Source organism: Tenrec ecaudatus, chromosome X (genome assembly GCF_050624435.1).
Source record: "Tenrec ecaudatus isolate mTenEca1 chromosome X, mTenEca1.hap1, whole genome shotgun sequence".
Taxonomy (NCBI): domain Eukaryota; kingdom Metazoa; phylum Chordata; class Mammalia; order Afrosoricida; family Tenrecidae; genus Tenrec; species Tenrec ecaudatus.
In genome coordinates this window covers 112,213,278-112,235,008 of record NC_134548.1, presented here as the reverse complement: position 1 = coordinate 112,235,008, position 21,731 = coordinate 112,213,278, and the positions used below count along the sequence as shown (strand labels likewise).

The following is a 21,731-nucleotide window of genomic DNA, read 5'->3' as shown; positions in this document are numbered from 1 at the left end:
CGAGGACACTGAATGAGGATGTCAGGGCTCCAGCACACTCGGGGAGCCCCGGGTAACCTTAAAACTGGGGGACCAACCAGTAAATTTTTTGCTCCGACCTCAAGGCCCCCTTTCAAAGGAACGGACAAAAATAGTGGGGGCCACGGGAAAAGTAAAAGCCTATCCTTGGTCTGAAGCCCGCATCACCAACTTGAGATAGGGGACGCGGACACTATCCAAAAGCCAAATACAAGCGGTGCTGCAGTTCAAGACCCCCATCACCAAGAGACAGGTACCGGAATTCCTTGGGGCAGTGGGTTACTGCAACTGCGGACTCTGGATCCTCGGGTTCGCAGAGATAGCCAAGTCACTGTATGCCGCGACGGGTGGAGCAAGCAAAGAACTCCATTGGGGTGAGGCTGAGGAAAAAGCACTCCAGGACCTCAAGTCAGCATTGGTAAGCACCCCGCCCTAGCGCTCCCCAACTTAGATAAACCTTTTCATTTATTTGTAGCCGAAGCCCAAGGAGTGGCTAAAGGAGTGTTAACTCAACAACCGGGGCCATGGAATCAGCTGGTGGCCTATTTTTCAAAAAGACTAGACCCAAACTACTTGCGAGCCATCGCAGCCACTGCCATTCTGGTTAAAGAAGCCTCTAAGCTAACTTTTGGGCAGGACCTACAAGTCACGGCCCCACAAATTACCGCATAACCCAGTACCAAGTCCTTCTCCTGGACCCACGGAGAGGCAGCTTCCTTAAAACAGCGGCCCTCACCCAGCCACACTCCTCCCTGACCCAAGTGAGGAAGGCGGCCCGGAACATGATTGCGTGGAGGTAGTGACTTCCCTCACATCTCTCCGAGCAGATTTGACTGACTTGCCACTTACAAATGCAGAAGAGACTCTCTTTACAGATGGTAGCAGCTTCGTGGAGGACGGGGTCCGGTTTGCAGGGGCTGCTGTGGTGACACTGGAAGAAGTACTCTGGGCCCAACCCCTGGCGAAAGGGACTTCGGGGCAAAAAACTGAACTCATTGCCTTAACCCAGGCCCTGGAATGGGCTTAAAAAAAAAAAAACCGGCTCAGGGAGTCCGGAGCCTCGGTGGAGCAACTGGAGAACATTGGGAGTTGGACTTCACTGAGCTCCCTAAAACACAAGGGGGCTACAGGTACTTGCTAGTCATGGTGGACACTTTTTCTGGCTGGCCAGAGCATGGGTCACTCGGAAGGAAACTGCACAAGTAGTAGTTAAGCAGTTAGTATATGAAATTTTACCCAGATTTGGCCTCCCAGTAACCCTGGGGTCGGACAATGGCCCGGCGTTCATCGCCCAGGTCTCTCAGGTGCTTGCCAGGGCACTAAAGAGCAAGTGGAAGTTGCATTGCAGTTACAGGCCTCAACGCTCAGGTCAGGTAGAACGCAGGAATGGAACACTGTCGCGCGCCAGGTCTCGCCAGCAAGAAAAGACGCGCCACAACAGGATTCTTCCACAGGTGTTTTATTTTTCATTATGCGGTAAAAGACCCCGGAAACCCCAAACTACTGCTGCTTATATATGCTCTATGGGGACGTGCTGTGCCTTGATTGGTGCATTTGCCAAAACCTCATGCATAGATTGGTGAGTTCGCCAGAACCTTCGTTTGCATACCCCAGGGTGGAGTTATGACTACGTCATCTCAGCATCGCGCATGCGCTAAGTGGTTGTATACCACTTAGTTGGACCACCGCCCTGACTGCCCGGCGCCATCTAGTAATGGCAGCGAGAGTTGCGGCTACCCACATCACGAGAGCTGTGGCTTCCCACATCTCGCGAGAGCTACGGCTTCCCACAGAACACTTAAAGAATGCCTTACAAAATTAAAATTAGAGGTTGGCAGGAGCTGGGTCGAGCTCCTTCCCTTCGCCCTGTTACGCGCTCGATGTACTCCACATTTAAACGGGCATTCCCCTTTTGAAATCATGTTTGGGATGGCTCCTCCCCTCATCCCCCGAATGGAGGATGAGACCTTAAGCTCTATCAAAAATCATAACCTCTTTAAGTCTTTGCAGGCCCTTCAAACCGTCAGAGAAGTATACCACGCGGTCCCCCGAAAGCCTAACATCTCCCCGGAACGAGATCCCTTGTTCCAACCTGGGGACTTGGTTTGGGTAAAGAAGCTCAATCCAGAACAGCCACAGCCACGGTGGGACTGACCGCACACCGTTGTTCTTAGCACTCCAACAGCAGCGAAGGTTGCAGGAAAGCCACATCATTCCAGACTAAAGAAGGCCCCCGAGGAGACAGACGCCCCAACATGGCGAGTACTCCGCACCAACAACCCCTTAAAAATCAAGCTCTCATGTACATAGTTTTGATTTCTTTCGCAGTAAAAGCAGCTGCCATATGGAAACCGAAAAATCCGCACCAGATGTCTCCTCACCAATGGACACTAACCCGTACCATCGATGGAGGAGGAGAAATCACCGTTGCTAACCAAGCCGACATTGGCGAGCCTACTTTCTTGTTTGACTTTTGTAAACTCCTAGGCCAGAACTGGGGTCAGGCTCGGTCCTATAGGTGCGGGAACCAACGCAGGAAGAAGGCATTGCAATCAGTCCAGTTTTACTTGTGTCCACGCGCAGGTGAGGGGAACTGTGGTGATCGTAAAGACTACTATTGCAGAAGTTGGGGCTGTGAAACCATCGCACCCTGGAAACAGTCTGACCCCCATATTTATGATACAAGGAAAATCCCGTCCAAGAACTTCCAGTCAAGAGGATTTTTGCAACCCCTTGATTATCAGGGTGACAACCTGGGAAGAAAATTACTGGATAAGTGGAAAAACATGGGGACTAAGACTGTATGTGTCCGGCTACGATCCAGGGATTGAATTTACTATCCAGAAGAAAATAATTTTTACTCAACCTAACCCAATAGGGCCGACAAGGGACACTGTAATACCGCCACCGCCTCTCATTTACAAACCTACCAAGACTCTGCCAAAGCCCATGTGGCAATCCCCAGTCCCAGTCGTTTCACCAGAAACCCTTGAAAAAACAGCTAATTTAATCTCAAGACCCCAGTCTTCAATCTTAAATACTTTAACAGCCATGTTTTCCTTTTTAAACCATTCTAATCCTGATGTAACTAATGATTGTTGGTTATGTTTAAATCCCGAGCCCCCCTTTTATGTAGGTATTGCCACAAATGCATCTATTGGAACCAGCCTGCACGCCATCCAGAACATTTCCATCCAGCAAATAAACAATGGGAGCCATAAAGACCCCTGCAAGTGGGGAAGTGAACCCAAGCTAACCCTAGGAAACATCGCGGGACAAGGACTCTGCCTCACGACTGACCAGTATAACTGGGACTCCTCTCCGTACCAGGACATCTGCACCTCATCCATCATCATCCCTGTCAATGACTCTTGGTCTTCAAATTGGATCGTTTGGTTAAAGGCTCCCCTTGGAACCTGGTGGGCATGCTCCAATGGAATCCCCCCTTGCACGTTTCCCTCTACCTTGGCCAAAAACCCTCCTGAGTTATGTGTATTAGCCCATGTTCTGCCTCAAGTCTATTATTATTCGGGGGAAGGAGGTAGGGAACATTTAGGATTACCTCCCAAAATAAACTTCTCCTCTTCCTTCCCTCTGGCATGGCCTCAGTTCATCTGTGCAGTGATCCTAATAAACATATTAAATAATACTGGAAAACCAATAAAATTGCTATGAGATTTCCATACTGCTTCTTGATTGGTGTCCTTAGCTGCAATAATCTTCACTTTTATCCAAGCATAATCAGCTGGGTGCTTAACCATCTTTGCACTGTAGGAGTAGGATCCCATTCCTTGAGAATTTCAGTTCTCGACCTGTGGGTAGTGACCCCTTTAGGGGTCAAATGGCCCTTTCACAGAGGATGCCCATTTCATAACAGTAGCAAAATGACAGTTAAGAAGTAGCAATGAAAATAATTTTATGGTTGGGGGGGGTCACCACAATATGAGGAACTGTATTAAAGGGTCATGGCCTTAGGAAGGTTGAGAACCACTGCTTTAGTGGTAGGCCAATTAGACAATACTCATTGGAAACAGGTGACTTCTCTAAACATATTATGTTTATCTTTGAAAACTCCCTTTCCTGTTCTGCCAAGCTTACAACAATTGTTCTGACAATATATTTAGATCTTTGAACACTTCCAGTAATTGCATAATTCACTCATAATATCTCATGGGAAATTGGGCATAACCCAAAGCTGAAACAAATGACAGCATGACACCCTCTTCTTGTTTGACACTTTGTCTCTATGTTATAGATTTGTTTACTGAAGTAACAAAAGAAAGGGAATAAAAATGCAGTATTTCATGAAAACTATAATGAGTTTTATGAAATGAATATATAAATATTACAAGTATAGTTCTAATATTTTGTACCTATGTATGGCCAGCGTGCTCCTTAGAGGCCAGGATGGAGAGACTTTGTCTTTACAAACTTTGCATATTTTGTCAGGAGAGACCAGTCCCTGGAGAAGGACATCATGCTTGGTAAAGTGGAGGGGTAGGTGAAGGAGAGGAAGGCCCTCAAGAAGATGGATTGACACTGCGGCTCTAACTATGGGCTCAGGTATAGAAACAATTGTGAGAATGGCCCAGGACCATGAAGTGTTTCTTTCTGTTGTACATAAGGTAGCTTTGGGCCTGAACAGACTCATGGCACCTCACAAGAACAACAAGAGGCAGAATGAACATTACTACAGGTGCTTAGAATACACTGTTGTGCAGATGAACGTTTAAAAACACTCTCACTGCCATTGAGTCAATGTTAACTCACATGGAATTTCAAAGGGCCCTGAATTTAAAAAAATGATCTTAAAATAGAATAATGTGGAAAGACTTACACTTTCTGATTTGAACACATACTATAAAGTTACAGTAATAAAAAAAATTGGCACTGGTATAAAGATAAGCATAAAGACAAATGGAGTAGATAGTAAATACAGAAAAAACCCAAGCATCTATGACCAATCTGGTCAACAGGGTGCCAATTTCAGTCCATAATTAACAGCAAACCAAACAGTCTCTTTACCAAATGGTGCTGGGATGACTGGATCTCCACATGCAAAAGAGAGAAGTTCGACCTCTACCTTATATCACATATTACTGTATATACTAGAGTATAAGCTGAGTTTTTCAGTCCATTTTTTATACAGTCTTTGTGGTAAAATTAGGTGCCTTGGCTGGGTCAACTTATACTCGAGTCTATAAGGTAATTAAATAAAAATGAATCAATCATATAAATGTAAGAACTAAATCATAAAACTCTTAGAAGAAAACATAGGGTTAAAAAATTGTTGAACTACCATATGACCCAGCAGTTCCACTTTAGGTATGTAACATAAAGTCTTAAAAAAAAAAGTGGCAGCGGGGAGGGTATCACAGAGCAAATAAAGCTAAGTGCTTTGGAGCAAGAGGTTGGCTTGTTGGATGGGGTTCCTATGGGCACTTCAATCAGAGAGGTGGGCTTGCTAACCCTACAGAAATAGAGGGTTTTCAGGTTGAAGTTCAATGGAGTGGGATGTCTCTGTGCATTTCATTCAAGGAGTTGGTTTCACTGACCCATGGAACTTGGGCTGAGTGCCTTCTTGTTGAGGCTTTCAGCTGAATGGCGTGCCCTTTCAGCATTTGTTAGCAGTGCTGAAAGAACTTTGTAACATGTCCTGACTGAACATCTGTATCCGGAGCATTTCTCAACTGCTTTGTAACCTGTTTAACTTCCTTAATAAATCTGTAATTGTGAGGGGGGCGGGGGAACCAACAACAGGGGATCAAATAAATACTTGTACACCAATGTTCACTGCAGTATTACAGACAATCCCTGGGTTACAAATATCTAAGTTATAGACAACTCTTACAAGGAGCCTTTAAGATTATATAAACTTGCCCTCTTTGAATGATTGAATCAACCCCTACTTGGCAACACATTTTTTTCTCACAATCACCTTTACTTCCTGCGCATGCAGTTTTTAAGTCATTACAAAGGCCTCAAGTCTCCCCCTCTCTCTCTTTTTGCATTAAACAAATATCATATGCATCTGTTCAGTCTTACCTACAAATTCTTAAAGACAGGAATGAATCTTGTTCATAACCAAGTGACTGTCTGTACTCACACCAATTAAAAGATGGAAATAATCCAAGTGTCGATTAATAGATGAATAGGTAAATGTTTATTATACAATGGAATATTACTTGCTCTCATTGAGTTGATTCTGATTCATGCAGAGGCTGTAAATCTTTTATAAAATTGATATATAATCGACCTACTATATAATTCAACGGTTTAAATATATTAGAGTTGTGTAATCATCACCACAATCAATTTTAGAATGTTTTCTTCATTCTTGTACTCCTTATTAACTTCTCATTACGCCCCAATTTCCCCTGCCGAAGCTCCAAAGAACTCTAATCCAGTAATGGTCAGTACAGATGTACATATCCTGGATTGCATGGAGGGAAAACCCTGCAAACATTCCAAACCACAACAAAATCAAACTCAGATAAATCTCAATCCAAGGGCAAGCAGAATAGAAACTAGAACAAATTAAAAATGGGTTGAAAGGGAAAATAAATGATAGTTAAATTTCATCCTAACTACATCTGCAGCAATTCGCTTTTCAATTCACGCTATTTGAGGGCAAGACTATTCACATGCCTGGTCAATGGTCCCAGGGAATTAAACGGAGGCTTCTCCTGTGTGGGGAGTCTACAAATAGATTTTGGGTTTTCACTGTCATCCATAGCCTTCTGCAAACTGGATGCTCAGAAATTAAACTCAAATAAAATACCCTTTTCTGATCGCGGATTTTATTACTTACACTCTTTGGAATCACATGAGCTGGTGTGCTTCTTCTGTGCTGACTTAGCTGACAACTCACTTAGATGGCTGCTTATTTTAAGACAAGCTTTTATGATCACCCCAGATGGTATTTTTTCTGATAGCCCAGCACCATCTGATGTCTTCACCACACTTTACTATAGTACCCATATCTTCAGTGATCTATTCACGAGTCTGAGCATCATGTGGGGCCACATCGTAAGAGCTAATTGTTCTTAGATTAGGGCTATGATTAATTGTAAGCCCCAAATCCATTCATATATCTATGGTTTATATGTGTGCCTGTTCACTGTAGAAACATCTTTATCATTTTATTGGGGAATATTATAAATCATCCTCATGGGACACATGGTAATTCTAATAATTATATCATTAATCTGGCCAATGTATAGAAGTTAAAGTACTATTGGATAAAGGAAAATATAAATATAAAGTTTTTAAGAATAAAATACATGGGACGTCCACTTATAACATTGAAACACTTAAGTAATCACTGGTCAGGAAAGCAACGAGGGTTAGTTACAAGGCAAAAATTTCAACAACACTCATTCACAAGGCTGTGAGTATAGGAGCAGGAAGCCTCATCTTTTTCCCACGGAGCAGCTGGTGTGTTCAAACTCTGCTTATTTTGTAATTGGCAGCCCAACTTATAACCCACTATGCTACAGGGCTCCTTGACAGAATATTATTGAACCATAAAGAGTTTTTTAAAATATTGCCATCAAGGTAATTCTGACTGATTGTGAAGAAGCTAACAGAACAGAGTGTGGTATTATTGCTCCATAAGGTTTCCAAGGCTGTGATCTTTATGGAAGCAGACTGGCACATCATTCTGTCATGGGGTAGCTGGTGAGTTTGAACCACTGACTTTTTAATTGTTTTATTAGGCTCATACAACTCTTATCACAATCCACACATACATCAACTGTGTAGAGCACATTTGTACATTCATTGCCCTCATTATTCTCAAAACATTTGCTCTCCAAATGGGAACCACTGACTTTTATTTCACAGCAAACTGCTTAACTACCGTGCCATCCAAACCAAAAGCCAAACTCCCTGCTATGAAGTTGATTCTGACTTAAAGTGATGCTGTAGGACAGCGTACAACTGCCTATGTGGGTTTGTGGCTGTAAATCATTACAAGTGCCGAACGCCTCATCTGTCTTTCTCATAGCAGCTGGTAGTTTCGCATTGCTAACCTTATGGTTAGCAGCTCAAATTGTAATCCAATAAGCCACCAGGGTCCCTACAGCATCATTAAGGTTCCTTTGTTCAGTTGCACATTAGACCATTACTCGGGCATAAAGAAAAACGGAGTTCTGACACATGCTTTGTCATAGATAAATTGTGAAATAAGTGAGACAAAAGGATAAATATTGTAGGATTACACTTATATTACATATTTAGATTCGCCAAAAACAGAGAGACAAGGAAGTTTACTGGAGGTTATCAGAGGTGGTGGGGAGGTAGGAATGGGAAATAGGGTACTGCGCCTCTGTTTGCGGTAACAAGAATGTCTGGAAATAGATGGTGCGATTGCTGCATGGCATGGCTCACTGAAACCAAACCAAACGCACTGCCATCTAGTTGATTCTGAGTCATAGAGGCCATACAGGGCAGAGAAGAGTTGCTACTTTGCATTTTTGAGGCTACAAACCTTTACAGGAGCAGACAGTCTCATTTTATCCCTGCTGAATCTGCTGACTTGTAACACAGTGTGCCACTTATAAGACATGGTAACTGTATTTACTGTCAATGAGTTGCACAATTAAAAAATAATGGAACATTTTTTAAAGTGAAAGAAAAATGAAAATATTTTTGTCTTATTCTGAATTGATCTAAAATACAACTGCTTGTCTAAAGCACGAACAGTCACAATGCACTGAGTAATTAAATCATACAGCTAAGTGAAATGAATGGGCGCAATATCAAAGGGGGCATGAGAAAAGAACTGGAAACACTCTATTAAGGTACCGCTACTCCACACGAAGCAAAACAGAGATATTTGAAAGTAGACCTAGATTAGTTAAACATTCACATAGTATACTTTAGAGCAACCGCTGAAATTTTTATGAAATATGCTTAGAGAAGAGATGGAGTGAAATTATATAATTAGTATATAAAACGCTCAAATAAAAAGTGAAGGAAGAAAACAAGCCTCTGGCAGTAAGTAGAAAAGTAAAACACATTGTTACCATTTGTCCAAATGTATCAATAATAATTTTAAATGTGAATGGTACAAATATACCAGTAAAAGACTCAAGGCTATCCATCATTTGTTATGGTCCACATAGTTGAATGCCTTTACATAGTCAATAAAACATAAGTAAACATCTTTCTGGTATTTTTTGGTTTTAGCCAAGCTCTATATGACATCAGCAATAATATCCCTTTGTTCTACATCTTCCTCTGAACCTGGCCTGAACTTCTGGCAGCTCCCTGTTAAGGTACTGTTGCAACTATTGTTGAATGATCTTCAGGAAAATTTTGCTTCCATTCAGCAAAATTTTACTTGCATTCAACTCTGTGGATCATAAAAAGCTATGGCAAACCTTGAGAAGATGGGGAAATCCAGAACACTTAATTCTGCTCATGGGAACCTGCATATGGGTAAAGATGCAGTTGTGTGAACAGAACAAGAAAACCATGCATGGTTTAAAACAAGAAAGATGGAGTCAGGGTCATATCATCTTAACATTCCTATTCAATATGCATGCTGAATAAATAATCAGAGAAGATGGATTATTAGGAGAAGAATGCAGTATTAGGATTGGAAGAAGGCTTTTTAGCAACTTGCAATATGTAGACGACACTTTGCTTGCTGAAAGTAAATAACTTGAAGTACTTGCTGATGAATATCAAGGATTGCAGCCTTCAGTGTATATTATAATTCTATGTAAATAAGACAAAAATCCTCACAACTGGATCAATAGATAACATGATGATAAATGGAGAAAAAGTCGAAGTTGTCAAAGATTTCATCTTGCCTGGATTCCCAATCTATGTTCATAGAAGCAGCAGTCAAGAGATCAAAGGATACATTACATTGGATAAATTTGCTACCCTAGATTTATCCTGCCCCACCTTTATCTAAGGATGCTGCCTCTTTATTATTAATTTTTTTAGCACTCCTGAGAATTCCCTGATTTTCTAAAACATTTTATTAGGGACTCATACAACTCTTATCACAATCCACACATACATAAATTGTATAAAGCACATCTGTACATTCTTTGCCCTCATCATTTTCAAAGCATTTGCTCTCCACTTAAGCCCTTTGAGAATGCTGCCTCTTTAAAGTGCTGAAAAGCAAGGATGTTACTTTGAGGACTGATGTGCACCTGACCCCAGCCATGGTATTTTCCATTGCCTTACATGCATGTGAAAGTTGGGCATTGGATAAGGGAGGCTGAAGGAGAAAAGATGCATTTGAATTGTGGTGTTGGCGAAGAGTGTTGACAGAACTCTGCGACTGTCAAAAGAACAAACAAACCTGTCTTGGAAGTACGGTCAGAATGCTCCTTAGAAGCAAGGTTGGTGAGACTGCATCTCATATATTTTGGACAGGTTATCAGGAGGGACAAGTCCTTGGAAAAGGACATCATGGTTAATAAAGAGGAAGGCCCTGAACAAGATGGATGGACACACGGGCTGCAACAATGTGAAAAACTGTGAGGATGGCATAGGACTGGGCAGTGTTTTGTTTTGTTGTACAGACAGTTGCTATGAGTCAATAACAATTAAAAGACACATTGTCAGAGTCAATAAAAAACAAGACACCATTATTTGATGTCTACAGGAAGCTCATGTGACATATAAGGTCTCGGGGGTTAAAAGTGAGAGGATACCGAAGATCTATCATACTAATCAAATGCAGGCTGGGACAGTTATATTACTTTTAGTCAGTGTACACTTTAGAAAAAGGAAACTTCTCGGGGCTCAAGCAGTATACTACATAATGATAAATGGACTAATTCACCCAAAGATGTCATGGAAGACAGTTCTGGCAATCAGCTTTCATAAGGATCCCAGCCAAGAAAACCTTTCAGAAATCAGTTCTACTTTGTAACATGTGAGATTGTTGTGAGTTGGAATTGACTTGAGGTTAACAGTTTTTCTGTTTGTTTGTTTTTTTCTAATGAAAAACTTTATGCTTATATATTTTATAACTTAGAAGAAACAATCCAATTCTTTTATTAGAGACAAAGTATAAAACCCACAGAAATAAGAAATAACCCAAAGTCTTATATCTATTAAAGAAATTATTAACTTTCCAAAAATAAAAATCACCCAGACCAGAAAGGATCACCCGTGGGTTCTTTCACTAGTGAATTCTACCAAACATTTAGGGGTGACATTAAACCAATTCCCCATAATATCTTCCATGACATAGCAGCTGAGAGAACATTGCTTGAAGCATTCCATGAGGCCAGTACAACCCTAATTCCAAAACCAAATAAAGATATTGCAAGAACAGAAAACTACTGACCAATACCACTTGTGAATCCAGACATAAAAATACTTTAAAAAATGTTAGCAAATTATATCTAATAGTATACTGAAAAATAACTATATACCACAACAAAGTGAGATCCATTCCAGGTGGAAAAGGCTGTTTCAATGTTCAAAAATCAATCACTACGCCAACAGATTAAGCAAGAAAAATCGTACAATCACGATTATTTAGTACAGAAAAGATTTTGACAAAGTCCGACACGTATGCAAGATAAAAACTCTCAGGATACTACTAGGACCAAGAAGTGAGGAGTCTTCTTCAATTTGATAAAGAACACATATAAAAAGCTTACAGCTAACACCATACTTAATAGTGAGAAATGAGATGCTTTTACCCTAAAATGAAGAACACAGCAAGGATGTCCTTTCTCATTGTTCCTATTCAACATTATACTGAAAGTTCTAGTGAGTGTAGCAAGAAATGGAAATAAAATATATACAGATTGGAAAGGAAGAAGTGAAACTATTGCTCTTCATAGATGACATGATTGTCCATGTCAAAAATCTTAAAGAACCGACAAACTTCTGGAACTAAGCAAGTACACCAAGGTTGTAAAATAAAAAGTTAATACATGAAAGTCAATAGCTTTCCTACATATCAGAAACAAACTATCGGAATTTAAAATTAAAAATAAATAATGCCATTTACAACAGTATTCCAAAAATGGAGCATGTGACAAAAGAATTGAAATGTATTACAAATATATGAAAAAAAAAACTCCACTGAAGGAGGTAGGGGGATAGAGTACTGATATACCGTATCTACTCATGTATAAACTGAGTTTTCCAACACATTTTAATGCATTTTTCGTGGTAAAATTAGGTGCCTTGACTGATCTTCGTGTAGGCTTATACTCAAGTATATATGGTAAGTAAGTACTCTAGAATTTAGTGGTATCTGTGAGACTAAAAGGAAAAAGAAACTGTACATAAGCACCATACTTTAACTGGTAAAGCTCTACCTTATGGGGATATGTGTTCACAATTTTGAAGCCATGATACCTGTATAGGACAGTGAAAAAGAGGAAGAGCCCTGTAAGATGGTTTGACATATTGGCTGCAACAATGGACTCAAACATATCAATAATTGTGAGGATGGCACAGGACCGGGCTGTGTTTTCTGTTGTGTACACGGTCACTATGAGCTGCAGCCAACTCAATGATACCTAACAACATGCCTGTAAACTATAATTAAACAAGTATGTAAGTAAATGTATGACAGATAGTGTAGAGAGGTTTCTCATTGTTGGGCTTGAAAGTTACAGATATAAAAGGGAGGGGAGACAAGCATGATTCAGCCAGAACATACATTACAGCTGGAGACAATATAAACTTATGTTTAGCATTCTGTACAGATGACCAATGCAAAAATATTTATAGATATGTATACACACATTCACATCTACGTACTAAGTTAGCTGAAAGGGCCTATAAACAAAGATGTGTTTTATTGACTATGGAAAGGCAGGCAATTGTGGATCATAACATGTTCTGGATAATATTGCAAAGACAGGAATACCAGAGCACGTAGTTGTACTCATGTGGAACCCTCTACATAAATCACAAGGTACTTGTTGGAACAGACCAAGTGGATACTAGGTGGTTGGAAAACTAAGAAAGGTGTTGTATCCTCTCACCATACTTTTTTACTCTATACGCAAAGCATAAGAGAAGCTGGACTATACGAGGAAGGACTCAGTGTCAGGATGGGAAGAAGGCTCGTGAATAGTCTGTGATATACAGATGACACAACCCTGCTTGTTGAAATGGAGAGGACCTCTTACTGATCAAAAAGTACAGCCTGCAGTCTGATTTACACTGCAACATAAAGAAAATAAAAACCCTCAAATTGGACCAATAAGGAAACAGTAGAGTAAATCACAGTAAACAGAGAAAAAAATGAAGCTGCTAAAATGAAGCTGTCATTTTACTTGGATCTACAATCAAGGCTTATGAAAGCAGCAATTACGTACTGCGTTAGGGAAAGCTGCTGCCAACGAGCTTGTACGTCTTAAAAAACAAAGATATTCCTTTGAGAAGTAAGGTGAGCCTGACTCAACTCAAAGTATTTTCAATTGTCTCACACGCCTGGGAAGGCTGGACAGTGAGGAAGACTGATCAAAGAAATGATGGTGTTGGTCAAGAATGTTGAATATATATCCCTAAAAGAACAAAAAACATCCATCTTGGAAAAAGTACTACCAGACTACTTTCTCTGGTGGGACTTTATTTCACATGCTTTGATCATGTTATCAGGAGGGACCAGTCCACAGAGACTGACATCGTGCTTAAAGGAGAATCAATAAAGAAGAGGAAGAGCCTCAACGAGGAGGATTGACACAGCAGCTGCAGCAACGGGCTCCAACAGCACCCATTACAAGGACGGCACACACCTAGAGACTATGCTGTTCTGTTGCACATAGGGTCATTATGGCTGGGAGCCAACTTGAAAGTACCTAACAACATCCACAGCCACATCTCCTTGATCGGCCGGCGGAGGCCCATAAGCACAGATATCCCAGTAGCAATCAGACCCCAATCTTGGTTTTTAATACCATTCTCCAATGAGCAGTATCGGAGGTCCTTGGAGAAGTGGGTGATTTGAGGATTGGGGTAGGAAATAGATAAGATTAGGCTAGGGCTTTTAGTGCCAGAAAGTACTAAAAAAGCAACCCCCAAAGACGGGAGCATGTCAGTGGGATAGAGGTGCCAACTATAAGAACTTCTAATGGCCAACAGTGGAACTATTTGAGCAGCAAAATATGTAGTTTTTATTGGATAAACCAATGTGTATTTGATAATTGTACAGAAATAAAATAAAACGTTGCAATGGAGAAACCTGACAAATACCACCTCAGCCAGGCGACCAAGGTTAACATTAAACGAATCAGATGAATAGCCTGTACCCTTGATATGACATTGTAAAATTGGCACTTTACCTTTGTGATCTTCTTCCCCAAACTACAAGGCACAACCATTTAACCATGGGAAAAAAACAACCACCCCAAATTGAAGAACAGTCTACAAATACCCAAAATGAACGAAACTGCTCAAAAGTGCCAAGGCCATAAAAAACAAAAAAGTCTGGGAAGTTGCCACAGCCCAGAGAAGTATAGGGAGACATGACAAGTACCGTGGTAACCTGGAATAGAAAAAGAACAGTATGGTTTTCAACATTTTGGATTTTTTTTCCATATTGGTGTTTATCTCTGATGTATTTTGTTATTGCGGTAGCCCTCTTGAATTTTTGTTATATGTGTTTGGTATATTAAACCCAGGATAGATAAACCTATAGAGACAGCAAGCAGAATAAGGATTCCTGGGGGAAACAGTGGAGGAGGGGGGAATAGTAAGGTGAGCAGATGTCAAGTTCAAGAAAGAATAAAATGTTTTAAAACTGATTGTAGTAGCAATTGTACAACACTGCTTGATGTGATTGAACTATGGAATGATCTTTCTGTGTTAGCTCTCAATAAAATATTTTTTGGGAAAATATGAAAATTTGAGAAGATCTGAATATAAACGTTAGTTAATTATGATGTATTAATGTCGGTTTGTGACAAATTGGAGCTCTGGTGTCATAGTTTATATGTCGGACTCCTGACCGTTAGGCTGGCAGTTCGATACCACCAGCTGCTCCACAGAATGGATGAGGCTCTCTACTGTAGTTAATCTTGGAAACCCACAGGAGGAGCTCTACCCTGTCCTATAGTCACTGAGTCAGAATCCACTCAATGGCAGTGAGTTTGGTTCTGGGAATGTAAGATGCCAATAGGGCAATCTGGTTATGGTTGGAGCCCTGGTGGCAGTGGTTATAGGTTGGGCTGTGATACACATGGTTGGCAGCTCAAAATCACCAGAAGCTTTGAAAGCGAAAGATTGGGCTTTCTACTCCCACAAAGAGTCTTGGAATCCCACAGGAGAACCACTGTGAGTCAGCATTGACTTGATGACAGTGTTTGTTTTTGTGTGTGTGTGGCTATGCAGCAAGCTCTGTACCATCTTTATAATAGTTTATTAGATCAGAAACTGTTGGAAAATAAATCTACTTTAAAATGCACACACTTTAAACTAATCAAGAGCTGAGGGGGGGGGGGGAGAGTGTTGAAATGGTAGGGCAAAGCCTAACAGCAACTTCTTGGGATATCATTCCTTCTCAGAAGTGTCAGCAGACAAGAAATTAATAGATGTGATTGTCACAGCATCTGACTACTGTTTTTTTTTCCTGGCTCAGTCTCCAGTATCTGAGTATGATGGAGATGCGCATGGAAAGAAAATAATTTTTAAAAAACTTTGTTAAGTATCAGGGCATATATATATATATATATATATATGTATGTATATATATATATATATATATATATATATATATATATATATATCATAGTGAATGAAGGGGGGAAGTGCAGAGTGGAGACCCAAGGCCCATTTGTTGGCCACTGGAGATCCCCTCATAGAGGAGTTTAGGAGAGATGGGTCAGTCAGGGTGCGATGTAGTACCAATGAAGAACACAGCTTTCCCCCACATCCTGGATGCTTCCTCCCCCCCAGCTACCATGATCCGAATTCTACCTTGCAGGACTGGATAGGGCAGAGGTTGTACACTGGTGCATATGGGAGCTGGAGGCACAGGGAATCCAGGGTGGATGATACCTTCAGGACCAGGGGTGTGAGGGGCGAGGCTGGGAGAGTGGAGGGTGAGTGGGTTGGAAAGGGGGAACTGATTACAAGGATCCACATGTGACTTCCTCCCTGGGAGATGGACGGCAGAGAAGGGAGACTCCGGATAGGGCAAGATATGACAAAATAACAATCTATAAATTATCACGGGCTTATGAGGGAGGGGGAGTGGGGAGGGAGGGGGAAAAATAAGAGGACCTGATACAAAGGGCTTAAGTGGAGAGCAAATGCTTTGAAAATGATTAGGGCAAAGAATGTATGGATGTGCTTTATACAATTGATGTATGTATATGTATGGATTGTGATAAGAGTTGTATGAGCCCCTAATAAAATGTAAAAAAAAAAAAGCATCAGGGCCTAAATCACAACTGGGTACTACCCAACTGGGTTTGCTTAGCTGTAGTCAGTAGAGAATTCCCTACTTTTCTGCTGGCTCAAGGTGGCCCATTTGTAATATACAGCCCAGCGGTTCTCACCCTGTGGGTTGTGACCCCTTTGGGGTCGGCAAACCTTTTCACAGGGGCCACGTTTCTTAACAGTAGCAAAATTAAAATTATGAAGTAACGAAAATAATGCTATGGTTGGGGGGGGGTCACCACAACATGAGGAACTGTATGAAAGGGTCGTGGCATTAGGAAGGTTGAGAACCACTGCTGTAGCCCATCTGCAGTGAGGAAGGCTTTAGAATGTAAGATTGTTATGATGGAATCAACTCAATAACACACATAGGCTCCATGAGAAGGTACATAGTGCCTAGCAGCCATAGCAGTACCAAGGGTAGGGAGGCACCTACCTCTCAATTACTTGAACATATTCCTAGACATGGATGAGACCTCCTTCAAGCACTCCCCTCCAGTGTGTGAAGAGGCCCTGGCTTTCCTAGTTCGAGGGTGAGGGTAGGCACCAGACCAACCAGCTCACGGGCTCAGCACCTCACCTGATCCACTAGGCAGCCCACATATCACAGCTGGTGATACTAATCTCCACAGCAATGCATATCTAACAACTGGCAGGCAGATTCATCTAGCTATGAGTCCCAGAAGTAATGTGAGTTTTACCACCATGTGAACTTCTGATTAATTCTCAGTGGAATGCCTAAACAATTGTTTAATTGCTATGTATGGGTTTCCTAGTTTTGATTTTTTTAAAATTACTTCTGTATTAAAAAAAGGAGTGCTTTTAACGTAAAAGCACAAAGAAGAACCACCATGAAAAAGCACCCACAGACAACCACTGTTAATCTTTTAGGAGACACAATTTTCCCTTTTTTTTCTGTGCCTATATTACTAAGTTTGTATGTTAAAGAAATGGACCGATGCTGTACATATGGTTCTGCAAACTCTTTTAATTGTAGAATGCACCATAAACATTTTTTTTTAATTTCATGCAATGGGTGAAAATCCCCTACTGAAACACAGAGCGCTGTAGTTGGGTCAAAAGGCTATTGGTACCTAGAGGGATGCCGAAAGCCAAGTGTCAGCATAAGGTTAAAGCAGAGCCTGGCAAATGTCTGCCAGGGAAATGCAAGAAAGGAGAGCAGGGTTGATCGTGTTCTATCAGTCACAACAGGAAGTGAAGCTCAAAGGCACTACACATAAGGAATGTCTTCAAAGCCTCTCTGTTGGGCCCTACAGCCACCCCGAAGTTCCCTTGGACCTCTAGGGTGGAAGGGATTCTGCAAGCTTCTTTGCATCCACATAAAGCCCCCCAATTTCTGTTTGGATTTTTTCACCTCATCCTCCACCCTTGCCATCTCATCGAACTCTCTTATCATCTCCTCATTGCTCAAATGCATATCATGAATGGCTTCCTTATACTCCTTGAGGTACTCAGCCAGCCCTTTATTGGTTTTTCTTTTTGCTTTTCTGGGGACATCATCCTGAGCTGGGCGCTTGGCTGTAGCCTTGGTTTCATCTGTGGGCTTTTCTTCGGGCGTCCCCTCACCCTCAGCCTTTCCCTTATCCTTTGGCATTTCCTCATCTGCCTTTTCCTCATTTCCTAACTTTTCCTTGCCTTCCATTTCTAACTTTCCTTTGTCTCCTGTTCCTAACTTTTCGTTGCCTTCCATTTCTAATTTTCCTGTATCTCCTGTTCCTAACTTTTCCTTGCATTCCATTCCTAACTTTCCTTTGTCTGCTGTTTCTATTTTCTCCTTGCCTTGCATTCCTAACTTTTCCTTGTCCTCTGTTCCTAACTTTTCCTTGCCTTCTATTCCTAACTCTTCCTTGTCCTCTGTTCCTAACTTTTCCTTGCCTTCTATTCCTAACTTTTCCTTGTCCTCTGTTCCTAACTTTTCCTTGCCTTCTATTCCTAACTCTTCCTTGTCCTCTGTTCCTAACTTTTCCTTGTCTTCTATTTCTAACTTTTCTTTGTCCTCTGTTCCTAATGTTTCTTTGTCTTCTGTTCCTAATTTTTCCTTGTTTTCTGGAGAGCCAGTGGCTTCTGGCTTTTCCTTAGTCGGTGGCAGTTCTTCGTTTTCCACCTTTTCTTGGTTTTCAAGCTTTCCTTCATTTTCAGTGTTGAGTTTTTCCATGTTGAGATTCTCCTTTTCCTGTCCTGGTGGTAAGGAGAGGAGACAAGGGAGGCTGAGGACTTAGGAGTGAAGTGCAGGTTCTAAATATAGTACATGCATCTCACCCCTGCCCTCACCGGGATCCCTCTAACCTGGGCCTCCAAGTGTGCCTCTGGTTTCCCTTAAACACCACATACCCCTCCTCCCCCAATTGCTCACTTTGTCTCCAACCCCCTCCCCACCCCCCCTCCCCCTCCCCCTGCTTTCCCAGGTAAACACTGTCATCATCTCTATTGCCAGCCAGGATGGAATGTGTATATATGCGAGACAATGGGGTCTCGAAATCCTGCCGAGCTTTTGTCCTTATACCCCGCCCAGCCAGGGTGCATGTCTACTGCCCGCCTCTCACAGACCTGCAGGGCTTCTGGACAGGCTTCTCCTCTGTCTCTAGTCTCGGAGTGCTTGGGGTAGCAGACGCACAGACCTGCAGACAGACAAGAGAGAGGCGGGGCGCAGTGACAGGAGGAGGATGTATGGCGATAGATAGCAGAGTGACAAGGGGTCCTTCCCTCAATCTAGGGCTCCTCACTCAACGATTCCCTTCTCCACATCCCCCTCCCCCCTCCCTGGCCGCCATTTTTCAGGTCTGTGGCGGCACACCAGATCTCTCCCCAACTACGTAATTTTGCTCTCCCAGTTCCCCGCTGGAGGGAACGTGCTTCCCTACCCCGGAGGCCCACGTTTTCCTTCCACGCCACCACCAGTAACCGGGGTTTATTTTCCTCGGCGCCCAGCTGGGACGCTCCCTCTGCCCACCATTTCCGACTCCAAGATGGAGGTAGGAAAGAAAGGTGCGGGTGCCCGGAAAGTAGCCCCCGAGTCTGGAGGTGCTTACTCCCTGCCCACTGGTTGCTTGCTAGCCCGCATCCCCCGGGGGCCTGTTTCCCACTGCCACGGGCCAGCGTCCCCGCACCTGAACCCACCTCTGTGCTCCCGTCCCCGTTGCAGCGTTCCGCGAGCGCTCCGCAAACAATCAAGAGGGGCCTCACACTGACCTGAAGGAAGCTGGGGCGACAGGAAAGAGGCCAGGGGCCTGAACAGAAGGCTCCGGGCCGGACCGCTGGAAGGACCGGCGGGCGCGGGGAGCGGGTGCGCAGGTCGGCCACGGCGAGTCACGTGAGCGCCGCACGCACGTCACAGCAGCTGCAGGGAGGGGGGCGAGCGCCCGGCCCAGGCCTGTCAGCTGCTCGAACCCGCACCCTGCCACCTCGGTGGGCCCCTTGGCCCTTTACTTTTCGTGGAAAACCTGGTCAACGTAAGAATGTTAACAAAAGCCCTGCCTAGAGGTGTTTTGTTTGTTTGGTTTGGTTTCTAAATGGCATGGGCAGGTCTGCCTGCAGGAGCTTGGAAATGATGGTGGCAACAACTGTACAATTAATTATGCTTGCTCTGGTGGAATTATGAGCTGTTAAAATGTCGGTAAGAGCTTCCAATAAAATGATTCTTAAAAAGAAAGGAAGAACGCTGAACCCCACAATGAGGTCATACAAAACAATGAGAGGGAATATATGTTAGCTTAGCTTGTCAGCTGGGCAGATAGCATACAAAATGTAGTTGTCATGAAGTGCTGATGAGTCAGTTGCGACTCACGGCCACCCTGTGTGCCAAAAAACGGAGACATTGACTAGGGAGTATTCACTGGGCCCCGGGCAGAGTGCCATCTATTTGACATGCTCTTCTCTAGGTCCTCCATTTGTTTAGTGTATTTACTCAAGTGGTCTTCATGGGACCAAGTCTCCTGTCGTACTTGTGAGAAAGAATAGCACTAGAAATCTAATTGGGACGGCAATGGTGGTGTCACACAGAAATCCCCTCGGGGGCATTTCTTTTCAATGGCAACCTCGGGTATGAACAGAAGAGAGCTGGAGTGGGAGGGCATTCCATGCCCAGAGGGAGCAGCACATGCAAAGAGGCCCTGAGATGGAATGTAGGTTGGCCTCTCTCAGATGGAGGAAGGCCTGTATGGCAGAGTGAGTACGGGAGGGAGAAGTGCCCTAGATGAACAGGCTTGGGGATGGCAGGGGTACAGGGCACAGGGCCCTGTCAGACATGGTCAGGATCTGAGTTTGACCCGCCCAGCTTGGGGAAGGGGCTGGAGAGTTGGTAAATAAATGTGGTCCTGCTTGCTCTTGGCAGCCCAAAAGATGCTGGTCTCTGGTGGTCAAGGTGCCTTCCTTTACTGGGAACAGAATAGAGCAGCCATGAGGAGAAGCCTTGTGCATGGCACCTCTGCCACTGTCCTTGTTCCTATGTAAACCTGAGGTAAGGCTGGTGGGGGCTGTAATGGGGGATACATGTCAGGATTGGATGAGAGAGGGACTCATGCTTCAGGGTATGAGACTCTCCGGATGTCACCCATCCCAGGAAGTGTATTGAACAAAGTCAAACTGATTAGAAGGTAGCTGATCCTTCATGAGGTTCAGGTCACGCTATCCACCCTCCTAAAGGAAGACAAAGGTCACTGAGACCCAGGGCCCTTGTCTAGGTGTGTGACAAGCTGAAACAGCTGGAAAGTCAGTACATAACAAGATACATGCTAATAAGATGATTTTCGTTGAAGTACAATGTAGATAAAGTTAAACTCGTCGTTTTAAGCTTACAGTTGGGCCGGTATTGACAAGTACAACAAATGCAACCACCACCGCCACCACCACCATCAAGATGTTCCGAGGTGTCGCTTCCTACCGGAGCATACCCCGTGCTCTCGTACAGACCGCCTCTTCTCCTCACGCTAGCCTTGACAGCCACCAATTTGTTTTCTGACCCACAAAGGTTGATAGCTGGAGATTTTCATTTTGCATTTTATTGTAATTCCAATCTATGTACTTTGAATTTCCCTTGAGACTTTCTTTCGTCTTTTTTGCTTATAGGGTTTTTCATTTCGTTGAACACAGTAGCAAACTTTATACTTTCTTTTTGTTTTAAATAATTTTATTATGGCTCATACAACACTTATCACAATCCGTACATTACATTAATTGTGCCCAGCACATTCATACATATGTGGCCATCATCATTCTCAAAACACCTGCTTTCTACTTGAGCCTTTGGCATCAGCTCCTCATTTTTCCCCTCCCTCCCAAACTTTATACTTTCTAATGTTTCAAATTCT

At 42.8% G+C, this 21,731-nt stretch overlaps 1 protein-coding gene across 2 annotated transcripts; it reads right to left on the bottom strand.

Annotated features, from left to right (window-relative positions):
• Window positions 1–17,372: 17,372 nt before the first annotated feature.
• On the bottom strand, window positions 17,373–19,749 carry TCEAL4 (transcription elongation factor A like 4). Of its 2 annotated transcripts, none has more exons than XM_075538560.1 (3): window positions 19,615–19,749; window positions 18,973–19,043; window positions 17,373–18,603 (listed from the first exon to the last, which is right to left on the bottom strand). In XM_075538560.1, exon 3 carries the CDS (start codon window positions 18,578–18,580, stop codon window positions 17,636–17,638), a length of 945 nt encoding a protein of 314 aa, XP_075394675.1. In that variant the 5' UTR covers window positions 18,581–18,603; window positions 18,973–19,043; window positions 19,615–19,749; the 3' UTR covers window positions 17,373–17,635. The 2 variants fall into 2 exon arrangements, with proteins under 2 accessions (XP_075394675.1, XP_075394674.1); XM_075538559.1 differs by having other exon boundaries at window positions 19,543–19,711.
• Window positions 19,750–21,731: the final 1,982 nt, after the last annotated feature.

Excerpts from the sequence above, each read along its gene's own strand:
- TCEAL4 (XM_075538560.1), bottom strand. The coding sequence starts at position 18,580 with ATGGAAAAACTCAACACTGAAAATGAAGGAAAGCTTGAAAACCAAGAA.